The 16,388-nt window shown below is 37.9% G+C and overlaps 1 protein-coding gene and 2 pseudogenes across 1 annotated transcript; 2 read left to right on the forward strand and 1 right to left on the reverse strand.

Moving 5' to 3' along the window:
- Window positions 1-14,282, forward strand: part of LOC109068206 — a 29,240-nt pseudogene extending 14,958 nt beyond the window's left edge.
- LOC109062242 overlaps window positions 1-16,388 on the forward strand; it is a 995,865-nt pseudogene that overhangs the window by 348,152 nt on the left and 631,325 nt on the right.
- LOC122141486 lies at window positions 1,178-6,849 on the reverse strand. Its single transcript, XM_042749007.1, has 5 exons — window positions 6,758-6,849; window positions 5,836-6,141; window positions 5,333-5,587; window positions 4,795-5,040; window positions 1,178-1,463 (listed from the first exon to the last, which is right to left on the reverse strand). The coding sequence occupies exons 1-4, from the start codon at window positions 6,807-6,809 to the stop codon at window positions 4,904-4,906; spliced, it is 750 nt and encodes a 249-aa protein (XP_042604941.1). The 5' UTR covers window positions 6,810-6,849; the 3' UTR covers window positions 1,178-1,463; window positions 4,795-4,903.

A 16,388-nucleotide genomic window follows, 5' to 3' on the forward strand; every position in this document is an offset into this window, starting at 1 on the left:
TCTGACGATTTAGTAAATATGAGATAGTTGAGAGGCAAGTCAGATCAGTTGTAAACATTCTGGAACATTCGGGGCTTAGCCCAAATCTATTGGACCGGGCATCTTTTTTCTTTCTCTATTTTGGGCAGCTATAGTTCCCAGTCTTCATCATTCTGTAAACATAACACTATGATGATATCAAATTTTCACTCTACACCCAAAAAGAGGCGAAATTTGTCTTATGTAGCTATTTTAAAGTTATATAAAATAGGAAGTTTGGCGTAAACTTTACTACTTTTTGGCATTGTAATTTGAAAGATGAAAATAGCCTATATGCAATGACTTTCATTCAAATAGCCTAAAGTAGGCAAATCACAAGAAACAAGAGGTTTAATCTGTGTGGATTCAGATGAATTGATTGAGTTTGTAAAAAAAATGCTATCTGACTAATGCTTTTTGATTTTATGGAATAAAAAACAAGAACTCAAATAGCTTACAAGAACTCGATCGCTTAGTAGTCATTCTTGACTACATCTGCTCCGGCAGTGAAACAATGGTGGACTGATGACAGTCACTCAGAGCGGGTCTAATGTAAGACACCAGTGCAGTCTGTGCTGAAACACTACTGTCAATCAAACTATTGTGGGAGGGGCATGTTCTTGTGACATCACACAGAGAGGCATCTGAGATCGGGGGAAAACATTTAACAAGATAAAAAAAAAAAGAGAAAAAAATGCTGGGTGAATTTTTATCATTATAGGGTGGTTGTGTACACACTGCAAACACACATTTCAGTTCAAACAACTTGCAAATGTACATTTAACGTCCGAGGACCCCTTTAACAGTTTTTGGTTCTGGTATTTTCCTATTCTTCTTATTCATATTTGTTTTTAAACTCTGAGTTCCAAGCTGAATTACAGTAATACAAACTATGATTTGAAGCATAAATTATATGCAGATTACAAATAAAGGCAATGAGAAAAACATGTACGTAATAGAGGGCTTTCGCACTGGAGGAATTTTTTCATAGTTCCTATAAATGCTGCCAGAAGTACCCATATTTTGGCATTCAGTTTACTCCACAGGAACTGAGAATGATTTTAGGGAAATCCTTTTAGTGGAGCACTTTTTTAGCAATTGTTTTTTTTTTTTTTTTTTTTTAGAGAGAATGTTTACAGAAAAGTTTTTTATGGCTACTTACAGATCTGTTTGTACAAAAAAAAGTACCTCAGTTTTTGGAACTGAAAGTTGAGGTTATCTGTTTACTCTGAGAAAACTTTTCTGATGTTTGTCACATAACTTACTTTCTGGAATACCCCCTGAGTTAAAACCTAAAGTTTTGACAACTGACAAACAAATGTTTTGTTCTGAGGTATATGAAGATGGCAAGGTTTGTTAATTTACTTCAAATATAAATTATGTTATAATAGCTGCAAAGTGATCTTGCTGGGATCCCCTCAGATCATGTGACTTCTGTATTTTTCCTGTAAAAAACAAACAAACAATGAATCACAGAATGCAAAGATTTTAATTTAAAATTACAGAACATCAGCACATCTGGCATCTGTCACTGAGCAACTTGTGTTTGAAATATTGTGTAAAGGTAAAGGATTTTTATCGTCATTCCAAAGCATGGTACATGAGCTGGAACAAAATTAGGTACTGAGGTCCGGTTAAAACCATTCACAATAAATAACTAACTACTCATCAATAAATACAATAGATAAAATAACAGATAATACAAGCCCATATTAGTATATGGGTACAGTCTCTCCACACACTAAAAACCCTTAAAAATTAGCAGCATAGTAATAAAGTTAGTGCAATCTAATTTAGGACAGCAATTTCAGTTTGTCAATTCTGCAGTTGGCAGTGTTAAAAAGTCTCACGGCTTCTGGATAGAAGCTGTTTTTTTTTGCCTGATGTTCTAGTTCTGATGCTGCTCTGCCTCCTGCCTGATGGAAGAGGGTCAAATAGTCTATTGGCAGGGTGAGAGAAGTCTTCCATGATACTTGCAGCCCTAGTCTTGCATCTGTTGATGTATATATCTCCAATTGCAGGGAGACTGTAACCGATGACTTTCCACCACACACCTATAAAAAGATGTGAGAACTGTAGTTCCCAAGCCAGCCTTTTTAAGCCTCCACAGAAAATACAGCCTTTGATGAGCCTTTTTTACCAGACTATTGAAGTTGGATTTCCACTTTAAGTCATCGTTGATATGTACTCCTAGATATTTGTAGCTGGAGACAACTTCCACCTCAGCCCCTCCAATACAAATGGGAGGGGGGTGTGCCTGGTTTTTCTGAAGTCCACAATAATGTCTTTAGTGTTTTCCACGTTAATGCAAAGGTTGTTATCCTTGCACAAGGCCACCATTTGATCTAACCTCCGATCTATAGGCTGACTCGTCATTCTGAGAAATGAGTCCCATCACAACAGTATCGTCTGCAAACTTGACAACATGATTACTCGGGTGTCTGGCTGAACAATCATATGTCAGCAGTGTGTACAACATTGGGCTCAGGACACAGCCCTGCGGTGAGCCGGTGTTGAGAACAATTCTGGAAGAAAATGTATTATGGATTTTTACATACTGTTTTCTGTTTGTTAAAAAGTCCAGTACCCAGTTGCACAATGAGTAACTCAGTCCTAGAATTTCCAGTTTGTGTATCAATGTCTGTGGAATTATTGTATTAAAAGCTGAACTAAAATCCATAAAAAGCAATCTCACATAGGTGTCTTTGCTGTCCAGGTGGGTAAGAGCCAGATGTAAAACTGATGAGACGGCATCTGCAGTGAACCTGTTCTTTCTATAAACGTACTGATTCTGGTCAGTGCTGGCATCAATTTTCTCACTGATTTGAATCATGACCAGCCGCTCAAAGCACTTCATCACTATTGGGGTGAGTGCTACCGGGCGATAGTCATTCAAACATGACACCGTATTAGTCTTAGGCACAGGAATAATAGTAGCAGATTTAAAACATGATGGTACAACTGCTTTTGACAGTGAGATATTTAAAATGTCACTCAGTACCTCTGAGAGCTGAAATGCACAGTCCCTGCCTGGGATGTTATCTGGGCCTGCAGCTTTCCATGGTTTGACTCTCTGAAGGACCCTCCTGACATCTTCTGTGGTTACACTGGGTGGCTGCTCACCAGGTGGTACAGTGATTCTAAGTGCTAGGAGTGGTATTAGAGGCCTCAAAAACGAGCATAGAAAGTGTTGAGAGCATCAGGAAGAGATGGATCTCTGGAGCATTCAGTATCTCCTCTTTTAAAATCAGTGATGCTCTTAATGCCGGCCCAGATTCTCTGGGGGTTGGCTGAAGAAAAATGACCCTGTATCTTGAGAGCATAATCAGCCTTAGCTCTTTTTATGCCGGTACTCAAATTCCATCCTTGCCACTCGAAGCACCTCCGTGTCGCCCTTCCTGAATGCTGAATCTCGTGCTCTCAGAAGTGATCTGACCTCAGCAGTTAGCCAGGGCTTCTGGTTAGGGTGGATAGTTATTGTCCTAGTGGTAGTAACATCATCCACACACTTACTTATGTAACAGGTGACAGAGGATGCATACTCCTCCAGATCCACCTCTCCAGCATCTGTTGCAGCCTCCCTGAAGACCTGCCAGTCAGTACTTTCAAAGCAGTGTTGCAACACAGAGGCAGCATTACTGGGCCACACTGTAACTGACTTTTGTGTTGGTTTCATTGTCTTCACAACAGGGCTGTAGGAGGGAGCAAGCATAACAGAGATATGATCAGACAGTCCAAGGTTAGGAAGAGGAAATGCTCTATAGGCTCCGCGTCTATAGGCTATAGGCTACACACGATCGAGGGTGTTATTCCCCCGGGTCCCGATAGTAACATGTTGGTAAAACCTTGGTGTAATGTCCGTCAAATTTACATGCATATAATCTCCAGCAATCACATAAAAATGCGTCAGGGTATTTGTTTTGGAGAGAGACTATGTTTTCATGTAGTTCTGCTAGCGCCTCATTAGCTTTTGCGCTCGGAGGAATATAAACAACAACAACGAACATGGCTGTGAGCTCTCGCGGTAGATAATACAGCCGGCATTTGATGGTCATGTATTCAACGTTTCCAGAGCAGTGAGTGCTAATAATGGAACAGTTAGTGCACCAACCTTTGTTGATATACATGCAAAGTCCACCTCCTCGAGTCTTCCCCCAACAACTGACTCCGGTCGGCCGGTGGAGTAGCATGCCATTGATCTGGAGTACCGAATCTGGTACGTTGTCATTAAGCCATGTTTCCATCAATAAAAGCACGCAGCAGTTTTCCTCATCTCCTTGTACATATTAATTCGCAGCCTTAATAAATCCAGTTTGTTGTCCAACGCCCGAACATTGGCTAAAAAAAAGAGACGAAATCACCAGTCTGTTGTTGTTAGCCTTTAGCTTAGCCAGCAGGCCGGCTCGCTTGCCTCTCTTCTGCTTCCGAGCACACCACTTCCTCTTGCCTCTGAGCCTGCGTATGTTGCATTGCCATGCCGTTGTCCTCAGAAGTCCCATCCTACCCAGCTCTGACTTAAGATTCTGTGATAGTTTTGCTTCATACTTGCTGTTAATTTTGCAGAGTTCAAGTGGGTTATAACTCACAAACCTCCTTGCACACATACACACAATATTCCTTACTGTAGCCAGTGAAGCCGGCAAAATACTAGTTAAACCGGGGAGCTCGAGAAGCCATTGCGCGCCGCCATCTTGTATTTATATATATTATTTTGCCAGCACAGTGAAAGGAGACAATTGTGAAATTAAGATCATTAAGGAGAGGTAAGTATCTTACCTCATTGCTGGACAGCCCTTTGTTGGATTCTATTCCATTCTGCACTGAGAAATAATTACACACACAATTAAATGCTACTTTTGTAAAAAATAAAGGTGTTTACCTTTTGCTATAGTATCTGTAGATGATACTTGCCCCTTTTAGAGATTTTGCAATAGATGATGCAACCAAAAGTTAGAATCAGAACACTACCAAAAACCATTGCTGCTATAGAGCCTGGGTGTTCAAGGTCTGATACTGTAGAAGCTAAAGAGAGACAGACATTAATTTGAATAGTGAACTCGGACTCAAAATATTAATTTTATAGTGTTGAAGACAAATTATAAATGAAATTATAAATGTAACTTCACATAAAAATATTAGGGTTTTCTTCTTCACTATTTTCATCTTTAATATTGCTGTGTGTTAATGTGAATACAAGGCTTATTTTAGTTAGGACTTGAGTAGTATAGAAAGTAGTCTGTTAAATAAAAAAAGTGTGGAATTATATTTCTCTTATAATTAATTGATTTTATTTGTAAATAATATTAATACTCACCAGTGACAAGAACACTGAATCTCTTAAGTAAGGTGTTCCTGCTGCTGCTCATTACTATGCGATAAGACCCAGCATGTTCAAATCTAGTACCTTTGATGGTGAGAGATCCATTTTCATGATAAAGGATTCTGTCTTTGAATCTCTCATGTGTAGAAAAGACCGGATGTGTTCCATTGATTTTAGATACGAGAGTATCATTACCTCCAAACTTCCACAGCAGCTGACCATACTTCTGTATATCAGTAACACCAGTGTCTAGAGTAAAAGATTCTTCCCACTATCACTGTTATGTATTTCACTACATCTGTTACAGAATCAAGCACATGATATGAATGAAAAACATATACTCAAGAGATTTTAATCTAATTAAAATGCCATTTGTATACTGTCTCAATGACACTATGCCACAGATACAGTTTACACATTTTAAAAGTTAAAATATTATATTGTTATTAAAAAATTATCTGCATATAATACTGTAATACATTTAGAAGGTTACTTACTGCAGACATTAACAACGAAACTCTTGTGTACAGTGTGTCTGCTGTTGAAGATGTGTAGATGATAGACTCCAGTGTGTTGAGTTGTGATGTTTGTGATGGTCAGAGATCCAGTTTGATCGTCCAGCTTCAGTCTTTCTCTGAATCTCTCATCAGGAACATCAGATGTAGAGAAGTTTTGGGCAGCTCTACTGATTTTCGCTATAATGGAGTCGTCATATTCAAACTGTATCTCATCATATATTTTAGTAATATCAGATTCTAGAGTGACTGAATCTCCCTCCATCACTGATACTGACTTCACTGCATCTGAATCACCAAACACAAATAGAGAACAGAAACAGTTATGTAAAGGACAGTACAGGTTACAAATGTAAATTATATATATATATTTTTTTACCAATGTTTACCAATAACAGGACTTCTTTACTATCTGACACTTTTTGGGCACCACCCCTGAGATAAACAAAATGCTTATGTCCTCCAGAGAACGTGCATTGCATGGATGAAATGTATTTTGCAACATGTTCATTCACAAGATGGAATGTACGAAAAGATTCACATACTGTGAAAATGCTGGTTTCTGAAAGGAGATTTATTATCTACAGAATCATTTATATCCATTAAGTAGAAGAAACTTGAAGTGCTGAATTTTTTTTTTTTTTTTTTTTTTTTTTTTTTTTTTTTTGATGATATGCAGGATTTTGTCCTTCTGTGTAAGACAGGCATTAACATTTGCTTGCATTTTACTCATGAAATACTGAAATTCATGTATTATAATTTATTCAGTGCAAAGAATTACTCAGGTTACATCTGGCCCTCAAAAGTAATTAAATGAAGACCACTTTACATTTAGTTGTGAACTATCTACACTTTAACAGAAGGAACGAATGAACCTGTGATTTTTAATTCTTAAAGTACTCACCAAAAATAGTAATATTGAATCTCTTCTGTATGGTGTGAGTGCTGCTGATCATCTGTAGGTTATAAGTCCCACACTGTTCTGTTCTAATGCTCCTGATTTTTGAGAGATCCAGTGTCACGATCCACCTCTAATTTGTTTAAGATTGGCGGAACTTGGTATGTTTTGTTAAATGTACATATCACAGTGTTTCAAAACATCCACTGTATTAGATGATATTTATGTATTTCAGCAGCATCAGTGTGTAGAATGACAATAATCTCCCTTCATGACCGGCACAATCTCAAGCCCATCTCTTTTATCAGACACCACTGGAGGAAATGCAAGAACAGTTACTCAGAGACACTTATCTGTCTAAAAACAGACAAAATTAAGACTGCTACTGAAGTACAATCAAATACCACAGCCAATAAGAAGATCATGTAGGCGGACTCGCAACGAAACAGAAAAGTACATAATCAAATTCATAAATATTATACCATTTTAGCATTACTGAGATAACAAACAGAGTTTCTAAAACAATCATAGAATAAACTTTGAACGTTCTTGTTTTCAAGATATATGGCAATGATAATCTCAGGTATTGCTTATACACTTAATTTAATGTTAAAGTAGTGGCAGTTGTGGCCTAATGGTTGAGAGTCGGACTTGTAACCCAAAGGTCGCGGTTTCGAGTCTCAGAACTGGAAGGAATTGTAGGTGGGAGTGAATGTGAAATTAAATTATCAGACTGAAAATAACCCTGACATACTCACCACTGACATTGTATAACATGTCTATGTTTTTGGCCATGGATGCTTAGTTTGTAAAGTCCAGAATGTTCTGTTCTTATGTTCGTGATGTTGAGATCTCCAATTTGCTGGTTTATGTGCAGTCTGCCTCTGAAACTCTCACCAATAACATCAGTATACACATTTGCTGTATTAGCTACGCTGTTGACTCTAGCTATGAGAATGCTGTTTGGTCCAAACCTCCAGTCTATCACATGCCCTTTCTCTACTTCAGTAAGACTGGTGTGTAGAGTGACAGAATCTCCCTCCATCACTGACACAGACTCACTCACTGTATAACCAAACACACCTGAAATCAAAAGAAGAACTGACAAGGAAAAACAGAAACACATAAACACAAATAAAAAAGTAAAAAATGAAAAAATCAAATAATCAACGAGTTACAAAGGATACTATGAAAAAATCAGCTAAACAAAATTAACTAATCAATCAGTAGCCATAGCAAACTAATGAACAACAAAAACAAAGGGAACGGGTCAGTTCTTCATCATTTATTCCCCCTCGAGTTATTCCGTACCTGTATAAATTGCTTTATTCTGCCGAACACAAAGGAAGATATTTTGAAGAATGTTTGTACCCAGGCAGATCTCGAGTCCTATTCTCCTCCTTAGTAGGAAAGAACTATACTATGGAAGTGAATGGGACCCAAGATCTGTTTAGATATTAACATTATTCCAAATATCTTTCTTTGTGTTCAGCAGAACAAAGAATTAATGAAGAAAGAATTTTCCTTTATGGGTGAACTATCCCTTTAAATCCATTTTTACTCTTGTTCTGTATATATAACATTATTTGTTCTTCAAGCATATATATATATATATATATATATATATATATGTAGCCTACCACAGCCATTTCAGGTCTTAAAAACTAAATTAAAAAAAAAAACACATAGACTCTCTTACCGTATAACAAAAAAAACACAACTTATGCTTTTTAAATGAAACCTAATGTGTTGTGCGAATCACATAGACTCTCTTACCGTTCAAGAACAAAAACACAACGAACAAGGAAACATTCTCCATATGGCTGTCGATTTCTTCAAACCGTATTTTAATAAACCTAATCGGTGGTTTATCTTAATCCTCTCTCTCGCCTGTGTCCTTTCTGATCGTACTCGAAACTAGTGTTGAATGAATCGTTTGTTTCAAATCAGTGATTCAGATTCAGAACGTGTGTCAAACTCTCAAAGTCACCTGTTTTCAGTAAACGAGGCTTCGTTACGTCATAACTGTTTCAAAAATTTGGAATCTTTGAAAAAGTCTCTAATGCAAATCAAGAACAAAAAGAATGACGTAATGTTAGATTTCGTGGAGGATTTTTTAATTGAGTAGTTCCCCTGCTGCAGTCCTTGGTTTTGTCTTAGTGAAGAAGAAAAATCACATGAACATTTTGTTGATTATGTATGTTTATTATTATTATTATTATTATTATTATTATTATTATTATTTTCTTCTTCTCTCAAATGCTGTCTAACGATTAAGATTATTCGTCTTTCTGGTGTATGTGGACTTAAATTGTTCTATCATTTCTTTGATTAAAAGCAAACAACAACAACAATTAATAAAAAAAAAAAAAAAACAACAACAACAACGATTTGCCACTGGGGGGCGATGATTGTCCTCCAGATCCATTTTTTATGGTTTTGTTTTCTGATCATAAAAAAAAACAATAATATTACTTTAAAGTCTCTTAATTGGCCTGTACAGCTGAGCCATTTATAGAACAGAAAAAAAAACCTCAAGTTGATAAAAGGATGTATATTATAAATACACTTAATAATTAATTAGATGATTAGTTAAGCATTTGATAGATTATACTTATACACATAAAACCTTTGTAATGGGTTTGTAAAAGTTCGTATGCATATGTTGCGGTGTTTTTGTTGCATTTACACTGTTCCGACCAGGAGTCACCTACGTGGCGTTTCGAAACAGTGAATCATTTTGCGCAGCATTTGGTTCAATTGATTCGAATCTTTTTAAAGCTTCGTTTCCCCCATCACCACATGATTGTACCGACAGAGAACTGTTTGCTGAAAATCACGGGAAGCCTATCGGGTTATTGCCAACGTAGGCTAAACAAATGCAGTATTATGATCTGAAATGGCTGACTACTGTAAAGAAATTTCTTTCACGGCTCAGCATTTTTGAGAGGAACACAACTTGACAACTCACACTAGCCAAAAACAAAACACAAAAAAACACCTTAACATAACACCTGCACTCTATTGCCACCTAGGGGCTAAGTGACACCTAACATGTTACAACAATAAATTGTTTATACCATAACTAGCCTACAAAATCCCAAAGTCTTTCTGACTTGTGGGAAAGCTCAATATGGGCACAATTTTAACACTGTCAAAGTAAAAGACCCTGTATGGAATTAAATAGGCAGATAGTGCATACTTGAATGTCTATGACTGGATGATTATTGCTGTTTTGATATGTCTACTCTATATGATTGACCAAAGTACTTTTTAACCCTATTTATTCGTGTGTATAACTTTTAAATTCTTAAACAATCCTGTCAGAAGATGTATCATGGCTATTCCAGGATGGCAAAACCAAGATTCATCAAGCTCAAACTGTGAAAGAGTGGGTACACGGAGAATGAAGAAATTGACTTGTCACAGGTTTACATGATTCAGCCTTCCTATCTCCTGCTGATTACATTGCACTTACCATGATTGTTTATGTGGACACCATTTATGCTTGAAAACCTGGGACAAAATTGGGTTTAGGAACATAAATAAAATCTGCTTAGAGGCACTTTGAAAAAAGAATCAATGTTCGTAAATGCACAAAGCAGTTTGTTCTGTGAACAGCGTGTTTTGTGAGTCAAAATGAAACCTGCTGAGGTTTGACAACTTTACATGTGCACAGAATAGTGGTGTGCTCTGGTAGGTCCCATACAGAAAACCATAATAAAAGCATAAAGAAAAAGAAAAAAAAAAACGCTACCATTAGGACATGGTGCTGATGACATGTACTAGGTATAAGTGTTGAATGACATACAGTACCATATTATATAAAACTTCATATGGCAAAATAGTGTACAGTCTCAGAAAAAAGTACAAAAGCTGTCACTGGGACGGTACCTTTTCAAAAGTGCACCATTTGTACCTAAACCGTCCATATTGGTACCTTAAAGGTACATATTAATACCTAAAAGGTACAAAACTACACATTTACAAAAGGTACCGCCACAGTGACCGCTTTTGTACCTTTTTTTCTGAGAGTTTAAATTACAAATTGTTATTAATATTATTATTTTAAGTTTCCAGTTTGGAGATAATCCTAAGCAGTAGCAATGTATTCTTAGACTTAATATATAAAAAGACCAAAAGTCTAGTCCAAACAATGTTTTGTCCATGCTGTACAGCATCCTCTCACAAGCTGTGACAACACAGACTGTGGTAAAAAGAAAAAGTAACAGCTGCAAAGCACACAAAAGGTGGACACAGTCTCTCACTAGAGTCTCAGACAGTTTTAATCTCGAACAGACTAGATTTTCTCTATACAGATTTACTCTAAACCACAGACGAGGTTCAACATTGCAGATTTCTTTAGTGATACTATTTCAGACCTCTGATCTGTTGAAGAAAATGTTTTACTCATTTGTTTTTTGCTCTTTGTGCTTTTGGCATCTGGCTGGTAAGTTAAAGACATGCTGTTCCAGTTCTAGCAGATTTATGTATATCACGGTGAAATCCAGATTCAGGTCTGTGATCTTGCGTAAAGAGTTAGGACATTTAAATTCTTAAAGTTTGTGTTCATTTCAAAATGAAAACTTATTTTACTTTAACAACACATTCATTGTGCCAAACTGTCTCTGTTTTCCAGTGTTTTGTGATGCTGTGCAGATGATATCCGTGATGGATGGACATTCTGTTACGTTACAAACTAATACTGAAATACAGAAAGAGGATCTTCTAATGTGGAAGTTTGGAGCTGAAAAGTCTTTGATTGCTGAAATCAATGCAGAGGCTGGAAGCTTCAACACATATGATGTTCCTGATGGGAGATTCAGAGACAGACTGGAACTAGACAAAAAGACTGGATCTCTGACCATCACAAAACACCACAACTGAACACGCTGGACTCTATCTGATAAACCATCAGTGGCAAAACAGTGACTGAATACAGATTCAATGTTACTGTCTATGGTGAGTAGAGAATTAACGTATGACTCACCTGAGTACATATTGTGGGATATTTATTTCTAATACTGCAAACTAACAAAATGATTGATAATTTTGAGATAGCAGATCAGCACATTGAGCCTGTTCATTTTACAGCTGTATTATAGTGTGTTTTACCTCACACTATACTCAAGGCCAATTCACACTGCATTGGCCTATATTGACCAAAGCGGGCAATACATTTAACACATCAAACAAGAAGTGCCGACCAACACTAACAGATGCTAAAAGAATACACTGCTCCAACAAAACGTCTCAGTTTACTTATGTAACCATGCTTCCCTGAGTAGGGAATGAGACACTGCGTCCTCTAGGGGTCGCTAGAGGATGCAGTTCGAAGTTCCCTTGAAAGGGAACGTCTCAGGTTACTTGTGTAACCATGGTTCCCTGAGTGGGGAATGAGACACTGCGTCCTCTAGGGGTCGCTAGAGGACGCAGTTCGAAGTTCCCTTGAAAGGGAACGTCTCAGGTTACTTGTGTAACCCATGGTTCCCTGAGTGGGGAATGAGACACTGCGTCCTCTAGGGGTCGCTAGAGGACGCAGTTCGAAGTTCCCTTGAAAGGGAACGTCTCTGGTTACTTATGTAACCATGCTTCCCTGAGTGGGGAATGAGACACTGCGTCCTCTAGGGGTCGCTAGAGGACGCAGTTCGAAGTTCCCTTGAAAGGGAACGTCTCTGGTTACTTATGTAACCATGGCTTCCCTGAGTAGGGAATGAGACACTGCGTCCTCTAGGGGCCGCAAGAGGATGCAGTTCGAAGTTCCCTTGAAAGGGAACGTCTCAGGTTACTTATGTAACCATGCTTCCCTGAGTAGGGAGGAATGACACTGCGCCCTCTAGCGACCCTTAGAGGATGCAGTTCAAGTTCCCTTGAAAGGGAACCCAACAAACTGTCTGTTGGCATTGTTTGGCATTCACTGTTTTAATGTGACCCTATCTCAACTGTCACTTTGCTACACCAGTGTTTCTTAACTCCAGGCCTCGTGAACCCTCGTGCACATTTTGTCTTCCTTATTTAAAACACCTGATTTAGATCGTCAGGAGAGATGACATGAACTCCATGAATGTGCAGAGCAGTGGAGTTGAGACCCACTGCTGACTTCAAGCTCCAAAATCAATTTTAAAAGCATTAATTCTATTAACTCTTTAATGTTATTGAATCTTATTAATCTTATTTCTTTAACACTTTGAGTCTCAAACTGGTTGGTATATGGATCTCATACTCACAAACTCGTCAGTCTTGGACATTAGACAGAGGCAACTGAATAATATTCTAGAAGGCCCGTGCCATACTTTGCTCATTCTAGTATACATTATTTAGTCCCCATAAGACCACATCTAACCAGACGTCATGACCATTATCATAGAACCAAGTTGACTAACTTAACTTCCTCTAAGTAACTTTATATAATCATGCTGTGATTTCTCACATATATTCATAAGAATAATATTATAAGAGGTTGAAGCTGACCCGAATTTAGGTTGGTCAACTACACACTGTTGTTAAATGGAAAACCCATTATAGCCTCTACTACAGTATACATTGACTGATGCCAGTCTGTCAGAGCTCTAAAACATAATTCTACTAGCCCGTTACTAACCTAGCGGTGTTATGGAATAACCAAAAACAATCAAAAACAACAAATTAAAATTAAACAAAACAAATTCAAAAATGACAATTTATTATCAGTCAGGTAAATATGTATTATGCCGATTACAGCCAATCCAGATAAATCAAATCAAATAAATTCAAGACATAAACTTCTCAAAGATAAAGCTAAGAGTAAAAGATGCATACCCGACTTCAGGAAAATACATATGGAGTGTATGGACACACTCCACGCTACGGGCTCATATGGCTCTGATCTTCTTGCAACATCTCCCTAAGTAGTCAGACCAAGACAACAATTGAATTTGTATTGATCAAGTAGAGTTTACAACCTTTTGGGACTGAGGGTAATTTGCATGAACACCCTCTAAAGTAATTAACTTATGTCTAATCTCTTAGAGTCTGTTTTACCCTTAAGTTTACTTCTTGTAAGATTGAGACCCATTGTACTAGTCAAACTGAGACAATTCAAATGATACCAAACCTAACTGTGAATATCTCTTGCATTTATGTAGAACAAAAATATCATACTATTGACCATTCTGAGTGAGCTGGTGAGGGGAAGGAAGTGGATGGACAATTCCATTTCTGTCTTGTTTTCTCCTTGCAGACGATGTCTTCTGCTGTGATTCTACTGAAGTTGTGATCCGATTGGCTCTCTCTGCTCTGGTGGGTCTGGCTACTGTTGTTGTGCTGGTTTATGATATCAGACCCAGAAGAAGCAGACATCATTCAAATAACCGTGAATAGCGAGATATTCAGACAAACAGCAGAAGGACTGGAGTCCATGCAGCTTTCATTTGCCAAGGACCGCCCAGAGGCCATCCGTCTGACATGTAAAGCAACCAATCACAGTTCATTCTTCTCAGCGTCATGTGAAATGTGAAAATGTGAAAAAGAGTGACGTGACATTCAGCCAAGTATGGTGACCCATACTCAGAATTCGTGCTCTGCATTTAACCAATCCGAAGTGCACACACACAGAGCAGTGAACACACACACACTGTGAACACACACCCGGAGCAGTGGGCAGCCATTTTTATGCTGCGGCGCCCGGGGAGCAATTGGGGGTTCAGTGCCTTGCTCAAGGTGCACCTCAGTCATGGTATTGAAGGTGGAGAGAGAACTGTACATGCACTCCCCCCACCCACAATTCCTGCCGACCCGAGACTCGAACTCACAAACCTTTGATTGGGAGTCCGACTCTCTAACCATTAGGCCACGACTTCCCATGTTTCTACGATAACAGATTGACAAGTACAACTCTTGGACATATATTTTAAAGAGTTTATGCCTCGAACTTTACATACTTTTAAAAAATCCAGCATTTAGTTAATCCTGCTAAGCACTCATTGTCACAGAACGCGAGAGCTTTCTTCTTCCATAAAGAGGATTGGTGTCACGATGGCTTTGTTTCCAGGCAGACTGTAAAAGAAGGCGACATGCTCCCAAAAATCCTGTAGTATTCAACCAGTCAGATGACGACTGGTTAAATGTTTAAAACGCCAAAAAGTGTTCAGAACGTGCCTAAGTAGGCCTAGGGCTTTTACACTTTATCACTATACACTAATCAGTTTAGCAGTGATTACAGCTAAAACTAGTAAAACTCTGGGGGGGGGGGAGTGAAAAGCAGCAGTCCACCATTACTGTTTTCTTGCTGTAACTGCTGGAGATATTCAATGTCAGCGCCAAAGAGGCATGTGTTGTGTTTTGGGATGCACAAATGATGATATCAGAGACTTATTTTACATCTTGTAAAAAAGGGCATAATGGGTCACCTTTAAAATTATTTTGTACATACAGCCGCAGGTCAGAGATCTCCAAAGCAGGCAGTACAGTAATAAACGTTAATCTCTCCGCAGCCTTCTATGATGGTTTGTAGATCTCACCCCCCTTTTTGGAGCTCCTGCTTCTCTCAGTACTACTAATCCTAATTCTGTTTAGAAGACATTCAGATTAGATGGCAGTTATTAAATTTTTGAGGGAGTGCTTGTCATTTGAAGATGCTGAAATATAAGAAGATAACTGGCTAACACTTGCAAGATGCTTATTGTGTTTGGGATAAAATAATTAAGCCATAGCATTTCTTACTGGGACTTAATTACTAAATTCATCCAGTCCAAGAAAGAATGTATAAGGTCGTAAATCTTTAAAATATCATTCATGCAATGGCACACAGCACTATGAGAAACATTAGACTGTGGTTTTCAGAAAAAAAGAGAGAAAAAAACACACACACAAGAAGAGTCACAACGAATTTCAAAGAGTTCCTACACAGTAGAGCAAACACCACAGTCTAGGTACATCTTTGTTGATTTCTGCCGCAGTACTATTTAAGACCCTGACTGTTTAAGAAAATGTTTCACTCATTTGTTTTTTGCTTTTTGTCCTTTTGGTGTGTCGTTGGTAAGTTAAAACATATTTTATGGTTTCAGTTCTTGTGGATTTATATCACTGTAAAATATAGTAGTTCTAACAAAAGGTATTAAACTACAATTTAAACCGTACTTACCCTCAAGTATTATTTCCTATTAAATTGACTTAATACAGATCTGCAGCTATTGCTCTTGCCCGTTCCACCTGCTGCATTCTAACCTAATATCATTTTGGAATTTTTAATTGTGCTGGTATTACCATTTCAAAACTTGAATTCACTCTAATCTCCAAAATTTGCACAAAATGCATTTCTTAATTATATATAGATACAGATATTCAGTGCAAACTCTCTCTGTTTCTCAGTGTTTTGTAAAGGCATGAAGACGGTATCAGTGATGGAGGGAGATTCTGTCACTTTACAAAACTAATGTTACTGAAATACAGAAAGAGGATCTTCTAATGTGGAAGTTTGGAGCTGAAAGTCTTTGATTGCTGAAATCAATGCAGAGGCTGGAAGCTTCAACACATATGATGTTCCTGACGGGAGATTCAGAGACAGACTACAGCTGGATCATCAGACTGGATCTCTGACCATCACAAACATCAGAACTGAACATGTTGGACATTATGAAGTGATCATCAGCGGCAAAAC

The sequence above is a fragment of the Cyprinus carpio genome, chromosome B22 (assembly GCF_018340385.1).
Source record: "Cyprinus carpio isolate SPL01 chromosome B22, ASM1834038v1, whole genome shotgun sequence".
In the NCBI taxonomy this organism is placed as follows: Eukaryota; Metazoa; Chordata; class Actinopteri; order Cypriniformes; family Cyprinidae; genus Cyprinus; species Cyprinus carpio.

Bases quoted from the DNA above. Each gene is read 5' to 3' on its own strand.
- LOC122141486 (XM_042749007.1), bottom strand. From the start codon at position 6,809: ATGATCAGCAGCACTCACACCATACAGAAGAGATTCAATATTACTATT. The intron at 5,588-5,835 runs GTAAGTAACCTT...CTTTTACTCTAG, and splicing joins TTTCGTTGTTAATGTCTGCA to ACACTGGTGTTACTGATATA. The intron at 5,041-5,332 runs GTGAGTATTAAT...GTCTCTCTTTAG, and splicing joins ATTCAGTGTTCTTGTCACTG to CTTCTACAGTATCAGACCTT.